At 41.9% G+C, this 14642-nt stretch overlaps 1 protein-coding gene across 1 annotated transcript in view; it reads left to right on the top strand.

The window, feature by feature from the left end:
• The window catches only part of cdh13 (cadherin 13, H-cadherin (heart)), a 944123-nt gene that overhangs the window by 468012 nt on the left and 461469 nt on the right, over window positions 1-14642 (top strand). The window contains exon 6 of the mRNA XM_078400759.1: window positions 2982-3126. Coding sequence (XP_078256885.1) covers window positions 2982-3126 — 145 coding nt within the window. The remainder of the gene's footprint in view (window positions 1-2981; window positions 3127-14642) is intronic.

Genomic DNA, 14642 nt, shown 5'->3' with positions numbered 1-14642 from the left:
TGACCCTGTGCCAACCTACATATGACAAATATAATTTATTATTATTAGATTTACAAGGATGTTGCCAGAACCTGTGGTCCTGAGCTATAGGGAGAGGTTTGGCCGGCTAGGACTTTATTCTTTGGACCACAGAAGGATGAGGGATGATCTTGTAGAGGTGTATAAAATCATGAGAAGGGAATAGACGCACAGTGTCTTTTACCCAGAGTAGGGGAATCAAGAACCAGAGGACATGGGTTTAATGTGAGTGGAGAAAGAATTAATAGGAAGCTGAGGGGCAATCTTTTCATACAGAAGGTTGTAGGTATATCATATCATATCATATCATATATATACAGCCGGAAACAGGCCTTTTTGGCCCACCAAGTCCATGCCGCCCAGTGATCCCCGTACATTAACACTATCCTACACCCACTAGGGACAATTTTTACATTTACCCAGCCAATTAACCTACATACCTGTACGTCTTTGGAGTGTGGGAGGAAACCGAAGATCTCGGAGAAAACCCACGCAGGTCACGGGGAGAACGTACAAACTCCTTACAGTGCAGCACCCGTAGTCAGGATCAAACCTGAGTCTCCGGCGCTGCATTCGCTGTAAAGCAGTAACTCTACCGCTGCGCTACTGTGCCTTGAAATGTGAATAACTTTAAAAATGCAACACCGATTTCAATGAAACCTCCATTAGCACCAAAGAGACGACGGTGAGTAAGGTGGGCCTAAAATTGTCGCGCTATCGTGTACCATTTTGGCTGTAGTTCAGGAACAAACAATATGGAACAAGCTGCCAGAGGAAGTATTTGAGGCAGATACTATAACAACATTTAAAAGATACTTGAACATGTACTTGAATAGAAATGCATTACCCCTTCATCTAGATATATTTTGCGCGCATCTATATCCTTTACAATGCCAACCCTGCCTTCCAGAGAATGGCTTACAAGTGTTGGTGGGAGGAGAAAGGACAACTCAACAAAACACATTCAATACTCATCCCGAACCATTTACTGGAAATCAGGCTGTTGGACATTTGAAAAATTGAGTTGATCGGTCTGAGCATAAACACGAGCAAAGCAAACTCATTTCAATAAAATTATCTTTGATTGGTGGCTGTTCCTGCAGCGATTCTATCTAAAGTAATTGCATATTTCTGAGGTCACTACTGTCTGATTTTTCCATTGACATTGCAACAGGGTTCCTCAAGTAAGTATTGACAGAAAGTTACGGTGGTGTAGGAAATTTTTAACTCCAAATATTTATCTGTGATTAGTATGACCTGTCATGGTGAGAATGCCAAAATGAATTACATTCAATATCTGAGAGTCAAAATTATATCCGGAGAAAGTTCTATCCAATTTTTGAAATAATAGTAATTCTAACCTCTGGACACTTAATATTCTGTGCAACCTTCAAAAACGTACTGTGGCTCATTGCTAATAAAAAACATTTGCTGTATGTTTGCAGTGAATAGTTCTTAAAAATAAAGGAATGGAAACTTCATTGATGCCTCTTGTGCAAATATTCTAAAATAGAAAAATATGATATAATTTTACTTTTTAAAGTCTCTGATAACATTATGGAATGAAGAATCAATGAACTGCAAATGATACTTAATACACAAATTGGCGCAAAGTGCTGGTGTAACTCGGCAGATCAGGCAGCCTCCCTGGAGGACATGGATTCGTTGGGTTGTGAGATCTGTCTTATGACTGATTTGGGGGGGGGGGGGGGGGAGGAAGGCGGGGGGGAGGGAGAAGAAAGTTGGAAAAGCCTTTTTCAAGAAAAAAGAGAGCCTTTTTCCAACTCTCCCGCCTCGGGGCGATCGAAGCTCCCTCATTGGGGAGGTCGAAGCTCCTGCAGCTTGGAGTTCCCGATGTTGGTCTTTGACCAGAGACCGCGAGCTCCACAATGTTAAAGTCCGCAGGCACCCGCGGTAGAGCTCTCAAAATCGATCTCCAGCAAAGGCCGCCAACTCCTCAATGTTAGGCCGCAGTGCGGACAGAGATACGATACGGAAAGAAATCACATCTCTGTCGAGGTAAAAGATTAAAAAAAGTTTCCCCCAACCCCCTCCCCCACCCCCTACATAAAACAAGCTAAAGAACACTAAAAACATACATTTAACACAAACTAAAAAATAACAAAGAAGAAAGGGACAGGCAGACTGTTGGCGAGGCAGCTATTACCTATTTCTAGTTCAGATTGCATGTGTCTTTATTGTTCAAGAGGGATTTTAAAAAACAGTGATCGATGTAGTCATTCTGTAAGGCCAAAATTACTATGCTACTGGAGTCTGGAAATTATTATTATTTGCTAAATTTGTGACCCTGGTTTCATACATGTGCTATTTCTTTTCTCTGGTCTTTCGACAGAGATGGAGATCAATATGCCCGTGAAAACTTGAAATGTTCATTCATTCATTCATCTCACCAGCAGACTTACCTCAGCTTAAGTACATGATGGCAGCAGATTTATTCATAACTAACATTATACATTGGATGGAAACTTGAAAAAGAAATTTTCTAAGGCCTTAGGAAAAGAGTGAGGGAAGTAATTGGAATATAATTTCAAAGAACCGCCTAAAATACAACATGCTAAATGCTACCTGTTTCTCTCCTATAATGTTTTGTAGTTATCTTCCTTACAATTCAATTGCACACTCCATCCCCGCCTTTTGCTGCTAAGTAGGTAAACTTAAATTCAATCTTCTGCTAGATCTCTATGTCATAGTTACATAATTTTTTTAATGCATATTTTTGCAACCAATTGCAACAGGTCAAGTGCCATCTAAACGTGAATTGATTTGGCGTGAGGAAAGAAACATTTTGATTGTTCCTTATTTCTGGTGGAATTCTCAGGAGACTAACTTGTTCACCCAGACTGGGGCTTCTGGAAAGAAAATTGCTGATGTGAAAGATTTTTGCCGCATGCTTCTGTCACTGTAGTAATTTAACTCACTCAATCCATCTCTCCTTCAAATAGCTGCAAGTTGAACTCACTGACCCTAGTGGAAAGCTCCTTGAAGGACCAGCCACCCTGTACATCACTATCATCGATCAGAACGATAACAAACCCCTCTTCAGGGAAGGACCATACGTGGGCCACGTTCTGGAAGCATCTCCCACCGGTAAGTTAAATCTATAGCCAAAAAATGTTTCCCAAGTGGAATTTATGAGATGGCCAGAATCATTAAGCGTCACTATTGTTGTACATCGTAGCAGAATATTTTAGTTAATATAAGTTTTGCCTTTTATTTTCCTGGAAGGATTATATTTAATAGGGCGCTCTGTAAAATGAATTAACTCTGCGTAGGACCAATGTTATGATTTTATCACATCATAAAATGTTATCTTGCGTTACTAGAATGAACTGTCATCTTAAAATGGCATATTCAATTAACTGCGTTTCTATTGTTTTGTTCTAATGTATTTATACTGATGTTGGATACGGATGTTGTATTAATTTATTATGAATCGCATCTGATCACTGGAATCTTGTTGTCATGAACAACCACCAAAGTACTCAAGGCCTCTTGTGGTTGTTCTGGTGTGTGTGTTAAAGATGCCCAGATTGTTCTGCAAAGATGATCTCCCGTAATCTATAATCCATTCGGGCAATCGTTTATTGACTTAAATAGAACTAAAATGAAAATGGAAACCATTTCATGGCCATCTGCCCTGATTTTGTTAATGAGGCCGATGTGCTTGTGTTTGCCTAGCCCACTGCCGGCTGTTTGGTTCAGATATTGTATTACCAAAGTTGTGTTCCTATTGTTTTAGTGCCCGATGTTGTACTTGACTTATTTTTCATATTTCATTTGAAACTATATTATCTCTAGTAATATGACCTCAGGAATTACCATGTCTCATTCCTCCAAGAAAAGTAGTTAATTGTTAAACAAGAGTGGAGATCAAATCTTTGCCAAAAGTCCAGTGAATGCCAGAAGTATATTGGTTAGCAGAACTATTAAAAGAATACTTGTATATTTATACCATCTACATGACCAGTGCATGAGCACATATCATTTCTCTTAGATTGGTAGATTGGTAGTCCTGCAGTTATAACATTATCTGCTTGCCCACCTATAACAATTTCTATAAACAGCAAATCACATGTATATGAGTGTATGCTCTAACTTAATCTTCAGACATCACATCCCAGTATTTATTATCCACTTCTTCATTGTAATATGCCACAGAGTAGACTAACAGAAGAAACTTCCATCCACAATACCCGACCCTTGATATTACTAGTCTAAATAACAATACCAGGCTTCCTCATTACCAACCGTTTGTGTGAAGTGCTTTGTAAAATGAGTCTGCCATCAGACGGGCAGCATGGTGGCACAGCGGTAGAGTTGCAGCGCAAGAGACCCGGTTTGATCCTGACTACGGAGTTTGGACATTGCCCCCGTGATCGCTTGCGTCTTCCCCAGGTGTTTCGGTTTTCTCCCACACTCCACAGACGTACAGGTTTTCAGGTTAATAGTAAAAATTGTAAATTGTCGCTAGTGTGTAGGATAGTGCTAATGTACAGGGATTGCTGGTCATCACGGAATCGGTGGGTTGAAGGGCCTGTTTCTCTCTAAACTCTAGACTTTCCTCCAAGAGATGCAGCGATGGGGAGCAGTGAACTTCCGAATATCATTGACGTCTAACCCTTCTCTCCTGTATCCACCTATCCCTTCCACAATTTGGTCCTGAGCCTTACTTGTACAACGCATCAACTCCTGTTTTCTGCTAATAATAATGAACCATGGAGGCAAACAGTTTGGACAAATTTTCTAAATACCGCAGCTCTGCGCTCTGACTGAGGAAGGATGGAAAAAGACTCAAATACTCTTCAGCACTGATATACAACACGGAGTTCAAGGTGCATTTGCTGTTTATTAGAATCTTCAGGCATTGAAATAAATCAAACTTTTAGGACACAATTTCCTTGTGATTCTCTAGGGTAATACCTGACTTTGGAGCATCCATTATCATAATCTATTGGTTAGTCGACTTTTCACTAGACCTCGAGGAGAATTTGCCAGCAGCATAAACTCATCTGTTAAAATCAGTGCTGCAATATTTCTTTCAGAGATGGCAGGAACAAGCCCCTGAGGCAATTCTTTATGAAGCCAACCATGATACATTTCTGAACCAGTCACTTGTATCCAGGATGCGTCATCCTTCTGACCTCCTCCTCCTGAGGGAGCATCTGTCTAGTCGTTGTTAACCAGCTTCTGGCAGCAGCACGTCAGTTAGCACTTTAGCAGCTTGGGAGATCTTGTTGAGATGCTCAGAGGCTGTTGGCATTTGTGACTCTTAGACAAGAGAAAGCAGAAACATGAGAGGTGGGGATACCACATGCCTTCCAACGCAGGGACCAAAAAATACAAGGCGAATGTGGATATGTAGGTAAATATGTGAACTGCTCACTTAGCGGTAAAATAGACAATAGACAATAGATGCAGGAGGAGGCCATTCGGCCCTTCGAGCCAGCACTGCCATTCAATGTGATCATGGCTGATCATTCCCAATCAGTACCCCGTTCCTGCCTTCTCCCCATACCCCCTGACTCCGCTAACCTTAAGAGTTCTATCGAGCTCTCTCTTGAATGCATTCAGAAAAATCTAACATTTTAATTGTGCAATTTATTGTGTGCCATGATATTTGTTTGCACTTGAAGTGTTACATGAATTGAACCTCTCCAGATATTCCTGGAATGAGTAACTGTGGAATTCTTGCTCCAGTTTTAGACTTTAGTCTTTAGAGATTCAGCTCAGAAACAGGCCCTTCGGCCCACCGAGTCCGTGCCGACCAACGATCACACCGTACCCTAGCACTATCTTGCACACGAGGGACAATTTACAATTTTACCGAAGCCAATTAACCTACTAACCTGTACGGCTTTGGAGTGTGGAAGGAAACTGGAGCACCCAGAGAAAAACCCATGCAGTAATAGGGAAAACGAAACTCTGTACAGACAGCACCCGTAGTCAGGATCGAACCCGGGTCTCTGGCGCTGTAAAGAACACTGCACCATTGCACCACCATATCTGATCCAGATTTGTCCCATTGATACTGTTGGTCATGATAACTTCGAAACTCCACTTGATGAGTGCAATCAAATGCTCAATATCTTCTTATAATATTAACTCTCATTTATTACCTCAGCTGATTACTCTGTTATTTTGGTCTAATTTCACACGAATGCAGTAAACATCAAGTTATTAACATCAGCAACATTTAGGTCCTTATCTATTTTTTGCCATTTCCCAAGTTGATTTCAGTGCTGGACAGTATTTAATCATAATAAAACAAAGGAATATTCATGTCTAACGCACTGCCTATTTAATTGCTGAAGCCAAACTTATAGCAAGACACAACCATGCAGTGTTTTGTTGCATTCTACGTCTTTGATGGTTGTGAAAGACGGCAGTAGCTGGACAAAGAGGAAGGATGATGTTTGCTGCACACTTGATTGCATCAAATGAAATTATGAATTGCATTGAAATACCAGCTATTCCTAATGCTTTATATTCCATATCATAATGGAAAATGATTGAATGCAGAACACTGACTGAATTCTTTACTGATGCAAGAATTCAATTTGATTCAATCAAATTTCCTCAAACTCAATTGCAACAAATCTGAAATCATCATCATTGGTCCAAAAACGCTCACCAAATCCACCCAAAACTTCATCCTCAACATTGATGGTCTCCCAGTATCCACCTCCCCTCACATCCGGAATCTTGGAATCATCTTTGATCAAACCCTCTCCTTCGACAAACACATCAAACACATCACAAAGACAGCCTTCTTCCACCTCAAAAACATTGCCCGTCTCCGTCCATCCCTCTCCTCCACAGCTGCAGAAACCCTCATCCACGCCTTCATCACCTCCCGTCTGGACTACTGCAACAGCCTCCTCTATGGCGCACCCTCAAAAATCATCAGTAAACTTCAATACATTCAAAACTCCGCTGCCCGTCTACTCACCCACACCCCGATCCGTGACCATATCACCCCCGTCCTTTACAAACTCCACTGGCTCCCCATCCCCCAGAGAATCCAGTACAAAATCCTCCTCATAACCTACAAAGCCCTCCATAACCTGGCCCCATCCTACCTGACCGACCTCCTCCACAGGCACACTCCCACCTGCACCCTCCGCTCTGCTGCTGCCAATCTCCTATCCCCCCACATCCGGACCAAACTCAGATCCTGGGGGGACAGGGCTTTCTCCATCGCTGCTCCCACCCTATGGAACTCACTACCCCAAAACGTTAGAGACTCCTCCACACTCACCACATTCAAAACATCGCTGAAGTCTCACCTGTTCAGTACTGCCTTCAACCACTGAAGGTCACCTCACCTTCTGTCTCCTTTCTCTGTTCGTTTACTTATTTACTTATTTATCTATTTATTCATTTCCCTATGTTCTCTAAATCTCTGTAAAGCGTCTTTGAGTATATGAAAAGCGCTATATAAATAAAATGCATTATTATTATTATTATTAAGAAGGTACCTAAATATTTTCACATTTGTGAGTAGTTTTCACCTGTTGTTGCCCATGGCTGGTTTGACATATGGAGTGCAAGAGCTCCACACTTACTGAGTAGAGTCATCGTATTTTCTTTATCTCCGCTCAAGGTATTGTAGCATTCTCTTTATGGGTCTATTATTCTGCCTACATGAATGCAACGACTATAAGTATTTAGAGGATTGATCTTGAAAGTCTGAAATCAAAATAAAGTTGATCATGCTGCACATTGAGTTAGCAATAATAACTAATATTTATATAGCATCTTCAATGCAAGAATTTCAAAAGGTGCCACACAGAAGCACCTTTAGACTTTAGAGACATCGAGCGGAAACAGGCCCTTTGGCCCACCGAGTCCGTGCCGGCCAGAGATCACCCTGTACACTGGCACTATCCCACACCCTAGAGACAATTTACAATTTTTCCGAAACCAATTAACCTACAAGCCTGTAAGTCTTTGGAGTGTTGGAGTCAACCAGAGTACCCGGAGAAAACCCATGTGGTGACAGTGAGAATGTACAAACGCTGTATAGACAGCACCCGTACTCAGGATCGTACCCGGTTCTCTGGCGCTGTAAGGTAACAACGCTACCGCTGCACCTCTGTGCTGCCGCAAAGCACCGTTGGATGAAGATTGAAGGAGACATCAAGATGTTGTAAAAATTGCTGAAATTAATGGAGATAGGCTTGCCGAGGGTAGTAAAATTAATTTCTTCCTCATATGATATGTGCATATTTTCACTGCACATCAGAATAAGGGTCTTACCTTTTTGTTTTCCAAAGATTTGTAGAGCCGAGGTTCAGTAAATCTGCCCTGCATGCATTGTGGTGAAACTGACTAACCTGCCACAGACTGTGAAGTAAGTGTTCCTGGGGTCTGTGGGACTCATGTCTATCGTGGAGATTTGTGTAGCAGTTGTTCCAAGGAGCCTATATTTCAAAAATGCACGGTGGATTTCTTCTTCTACTTAGGAAACCCTTACGCATCACGGATGTCTTGTTTCTATTCCAGTTTTGTGGGTTCTATAGCCACGTCTTTGGATAATATAGCCAGTGTGGAAATGATAGAGTCTTCAATGGAATGGAATGTTGGCCTTTCATAACAAGAGGAGTTGAGTACAGGAGCAAAGAGGTCCTTCTACAGTTGTACAGGGCCCTAGTGAGACCACACCTAGAGTACTGTGTGCAGTTTTGGTCTCCAAATTTGAGGAAGGATATTCTTGCTATTGAGGGCGTACTAGGTTAATTCCCGGAATGGCGGGGCTGTCGTATGTTGAAAGACTGGAGCGACTCGGCTTGTATACACTGGAATTTAGAAGGATGAGAGGGGATCTTATTGAAACATTTAAGATTATTAAGGGGTTGGACACGTTAGAGGCAGGAAACCTGTTCCCAATGTTGGGGGATTCCAGAACCAGGGGCCACAGTTTAGGAATAAGGGGTAAGCCATTTAGAACAGAGATGAGGAAAAACATTTTCAGTCAGACAGTTGTAAATCTGTGGAATTCTCTGCGTCAGAAGGCAGTGGAGGCCAGCTCTCTGAATGCATTCAAGAGAGAGCTAGATAGAGCTCTTAATGATAGCGGAGTCAGGGGGTATGGGGAGAAGGCAGGAACGGGGTACTGATTGAGAATGATCAGCCATGATCACATTGAATGGTGGTGCTGGCTCGAAGGGGCGAATGGCCTACTCCTGCAGCTATTGTCTATTGTCTATTCACAGTTGAGGCTGGAGGTGCCTGATGGTCGGGTGGATGCATCCTTTATGGGGTACTGCACCTCTTCCACTATTTACACAGGGCTTCTTTATTCTCCTGATACACGTCCCCAAGGTCCTCAATACCATGCCTTTCTGCTTCACTTTCTCCACTTTGAGTGACTCCAGGCCAAAGGTTCCCAGCAGTCAGTGGAGATGTTCCACTTCTTATGCATTTATTGTCAGCATCTTATTTTTGGTACTTCACACAATCATGCAAAGGGAAAGAGGAAGGATACGGTTTGCTGCACACATGACTGCATCAAATGAAATTATAAATTGCATTGGAGAACCAGCTATTTAGTTTAGTTTAGTTTAGAGATACAGCGTGGAAACAGGCCCTTCGGCCCACCGAGTCTGCGCTGACCAGCGATCCCTGTACATTACCTCTATCCTACACACACCATGGACAATTTTACATTTAGACCAAGCCAATTAACCTATAAACCTGTACATCTTTGGAGTGTGGGAGGAAACCCGAAGATCTCAGAGAAAACCCACGCAGGTCACGGGGAGAACGTACAAACACCATACAGACAAGCACCCGTAGTCAGGATCAAACCTGGGTCTTTGGCATCAATATCATGATGAAAAATAATTGAATGCAGAACACTACCTGAATTGTAGACAATTTACTGATGCAAGAAGGTACCTAAATATTTTCACGTATGCAAATAGATTTCACCTGCTTCATTGTAGTTTGTCTGAGAAAATGGTCTGGGGCTCAAAACACCATCTCAGGCAATTATCTATTAGCTGCCAGGGGTCAATATGTGCTAATGTTTAATGATTTACTAGGTTTTACATGGTGGGTTCTCTGTTCAATATTTTACCATTCCTAGATCTGATGTTTGCTTAGATTTCTTCACCAGATCTTCCTGATTTTGTGAATACCCAGAGTTAAGAACATAAGAAATTAGGAAGTATGAGCAGGAGTGGGCCGTTCATTCCCTGTAAAATGCTCCATCATTCTTTGGGGCAAAATCACTCGGGCAGGTACATGGATAGGCAAAGGTTTAAAAGAAAAAGGCCAAACGCAGGCAAATGGAACGAGCTTTAATGGGGCATCTAGGTCAGCATGGAGGAGATGGGTGAAAAGGCCTGTTTCCATATTGTATGACTCTCTGACTCTACGACAATGAAGCAGATCTGAAATTCCTCCAATTCACCTTCCTGCTGTATCCCCTTGCCCCCCTTTATTATAATTCCTTTATTAATTAGAAATATATTAATCTCAGCCTTAAATATACAGGAGGACCGGGCCACACAGCTCACGGTGCCAAGAAATGCCAATGACTCACAACCCTCTGAAAGGAATCCTTCTGCATTCCAGTCAAAAATGGGCACCCTTTTATTCTGAGATGATACCCTTTGGTCTGGGCTGTCCCATGAGAGGAAGAGGTGGTGAATCTGTGGAATTCATTGCCACGGACGGCTGTGGAGGCCAAGTGCTTGGGTAATTTTAAAGCGGGTTCTTGATTAGTAAGAGTGTCAAAGGTTACGGGGAGAATGGTGTCGAGAGAGAAATATAGGTCAACTATGATTGCATGGTGGAGTAGACTGAATGGGTCAAATGCCCTAACTCTGTTCCTATGACATGAACTATCCTTTCAGCATTTACCCTGTACAAACCCCTAAAAATCACATGTTTCCGCTGGATTGCCTGTGATTCTTCTAAACGTCATTGACAGGAATCTCAACCAGTTTAATCTTACTTCATAGGACAATCCCTTGTGCTTCTGATCATTGTAGCATGCCTTCCCTGAGCCATCTTCAATAAAATAACATCCTTCTTAGAACTTGTTCAATATGAATATATATTGCATCTGGAGAATCTAACCAAGGTTGTAAGAAGTAATGGGATATAGAGTAGGCAGCATAGCCAGTGAAGGCAGTGCTAACTGTTAGATTTGTGTGGTGAGTGTGAGTGTGAGTGTAGGGTGATATTTAGTCTGCCAAAATCACTGCCAGTTATGTGAAAATAAAAGAGAAATGGAAAAGATCTATTCAAGGGAGTGTTTGGCGTGCACGGGAGGTTAAGGGATTAGTTACATTTACAGTGATTGTGACTGTAATTAGTTCATTTCAATGATGGATCAGGAAAGATTTCTCTATGTTTTCCCAAAGGTTCTCTACCCTGGAATTAACCTTCTTTGATGTTGAAGGAGGTTATATTTAAAGCTCAGTTCTCTGGAGTTTTTGTAAGATTGATGGAATTATTTTATCCATACCGACATACCTTTGTACAAATTTATGATTGGTTCCGAAGGATGCTGATTTAGTCTACAACTTATTTCTATGTTAAACTTTCTAAAGTTGCTAAACCTTAAATTTAGGTTTATATACAATACGATACGCTAGAACTTTATTTATCTCAGGAGGGAAATTGGTCTGCCAACAGTCATAAAACACGACATACATGAAACATGAAATTAAAGTAATGAGTGGAAAGGGTTAGGGATGTGCAAAGATTAGGGGGGGGTGGGGAGAGGAGTCAGTCTACCCCACGACAGAAGGGGGAGGAGTTGTAGAGTTTGTTAGCCACAGGGAAAAAAGGATCCCCTGTGGCGTTCTGTACTGCATCTTGGTGGAACCTGTCTGTTGCTGAAGGTGCTCCTCAGGTTGACCAGTGTGTCATGGAGGGGGTGAGCTGTATTGTCTAAGATGCTCCGCAGTTTGAGGAGCATCCTCCCCTCCAAGACCACCTCCCATAAATATCTTTCTCTATAGGATCTCAGAGAACTTCCTCCAAAATGACTGAGTACTCACATTGTTTCAGGAGGCTTATGGAAAGGATTCATTTAGATTTAGTCATAATATCATGTATAATGTTAAGAAGTGTCCTGACCCAAAATATCACCTATCCATGTTCTCCAGAGATGTCGTCTGACACACTGAGTTACTCCAATAAAGTAGAAACAAAGAACTGCAGATGCTGGATTACAAAAAAAAGACACAAAGTGCTGGAGTAACTCCGCAGGCCAAGCAGTGTCTCTGGAGAACATGGATAGGTGATGTTTCGAGCCGGGATTCTTCTTAACATTACACATGATATATGGATGGGACCCTTGTTCAAACTCCAGCATTTTGTGTCTTCTTATGTGTAATGTTATTTTAGCTAACAACTATGAAGAAAAAAAATGTTGTGAACTTTTGATACTGCAAAACTTCTCAAAACCGAATTGGCAAATCTTTGCCTAAAGTTATATGAGGTCTTGAGGCTAAAACATTATGGAGAAAAACAAAAACTGTATCGCTCAAAAAAAAAGTTTGAACAATGCATTTCCAGAGCTAGGTATTAGCACAGAATAAGTGGGTTGGGTGCTTCAAACTGGGACGAGGAGAAATTTCTTCAGTCATCGGATTGTAGATGATCAATTATTAAGTTTCAAGTCTAAAATAGATATTTGTATGACATGGATCTGGAAGGAGAGAGGAGTCTTATTCAATAGTGGAACTGGATTTAGGGGTGTCTTGCTTATCTCTGCCCCTATCTTATGTTCTTCAATAGTGACAGTGGAAATGAGAAGTGATTTGATTTGTATTGCCTGCTGGCAAGCTTCAGGAGTGTTTTAATGCACCGATATAACAAATTAATATTTCACCATACATGAATCACGGTGCAAATTACAGCTGAATTATTTGCTGCAATGCACCACTCTCGTACTGCTTGTGTAGTCATGGAGATAATATGGTTGGACTAGTAACTCTCATGTGGTTGATGGTGGCTGACTTGGCGTTGTTGCTCGTGGAGGAAGTCTAGGACAGATGGTTTGATTCCACAATGCTTCGCCATTTACATTGGGAAGATGTTATTGCCAGTTATCAGCACAGGGTTCATTTAGTTTAGTTTAGAAATACAGCGTGGAAACGTGCCCTTTGGCCCACTGAGTCCGTGCCGACCAGCGATCCCCATACACTAGCACTATACCACACACTGGGGACAATTTACTATTCTTATTGAAGCCAATTAACCAACAAACCAACACGTCTTTGGAGTGTGGGAGGAAACCAGAGCACTTGGAGAAAACCCAAGCGGTCATGGGAGAGAACGTGCAAACTCCATATAGGCAGCACCTGTAGTCAGGATCGAACCCCAGTCTCTGACCCTATAAGGCAACAATTCTACTGCTGCCCCACCATGCCGCCCTTAAGTTCGGCATGTTGTATCAAATGTTCCAGAGGATTGCCTCACAGATTATAGAATATGGAAGAGTACGGCACAAGAACAGGACCTTCAGCCCATAATATCTGTGATGAACATAGTGCCATGATAAATTAATCTCCTCTGCCTACATATGATCCATACCGTTCCCTCTCCAGAGCCTCCAAATCCTTCAGGTAATGAGGCGACCAGAATTGAATGCAATGCTCCAAATGAAGTCTAAACAGTCTGATAGAGCTGCATTATGACTTCCTATCTCTTACACACAATGCTCTGAACCATGAAGGTAAGTAAACCATTTGCATTCTTTACCACTCTATCTATTTGTGTTGCCACTTTCAGAAAGGAATCCAGATCCAGGAATGGGTCTGGATGCCAAGATCCCTTTGCATTTTAGTGCCATTTAGGGGGGCGTCCATCAACCATATACCTTCCCCTTATATTTATCCTCTCGAAGTGCAACACCTTACACTTGCACAGATTAAACTCCATCTGCCGTTTCCAACCCATTTCTTTTGTTGATTCTGCTGCACACTTTCATAGCCTTCCTCACTGTCCGCAACTCCAGTAATGTTGGTATCGACTGCAAACGTACTACCTAACCCAGCTACATTTACTTCCAAGTCATTTCTCTCCATCATTGACAACAGAGATCCCAGCACAGATCCCTGCAGAAATCTGATTGAGAAAATCCATTGGTCACAGGCCCCTGGCTAGAATAACAACCTTCCACCACAAACCTGTCTTCTACGAGTAAGCCAGTTCTGAATCCATGAAACCAAGTCACTGTGGATCTCACGCATCTTAATCTTCTAAATCGGCCTACCATTGGGACTTTATCAGATGCCTTACTAAAATTCATGCAGACATCATCCATTACTCCACCATCACCAATAACCTTCGCTACCTCCTCAAAAAAACGTAATCAAGTTCGTAAGACTTGCTGCTGACGATGCCAGGCTTGACTGTCCCTAATTAGCCCATTCCCGCTTCTACATGGGAGTAAATCCTATCCTGAAGAATCCTCTACAGTAGCTTCCTGAGGTTTACTGGCCTATAATTCCCTGGATTACCTCTATTTCCCTTCTTAAGTAAAGAAAACATTGGCTACTCTGCAGTCTCCCATAACCTTGCCTGTTTCATTACATGAGAAGTTTTAAATGAAATTGAACACTCTGGAAACATCAGAA

This window comes from Rhinoraja longicauda, chromosome 6 (assembly GCF_053455715.1).
Source record: "Rhinoraja longicauda isolate Sanriku21f chromosome 6, sRhiLon1.1, whole genome shotgun sequence".
NCBI classification, from domain to species: Eukaryota; Metazoa; Chordata; class Chondrichthyes; order Rajiformes; family Arhynchobatidae; genus Rhinoraja; species Rhinoraja longicauda.
The sequence above is the reverse complement of the archived record's forward strand: the minus strand, read 5'-3'. Positions and strand labels throughout refer to the sequence as shown.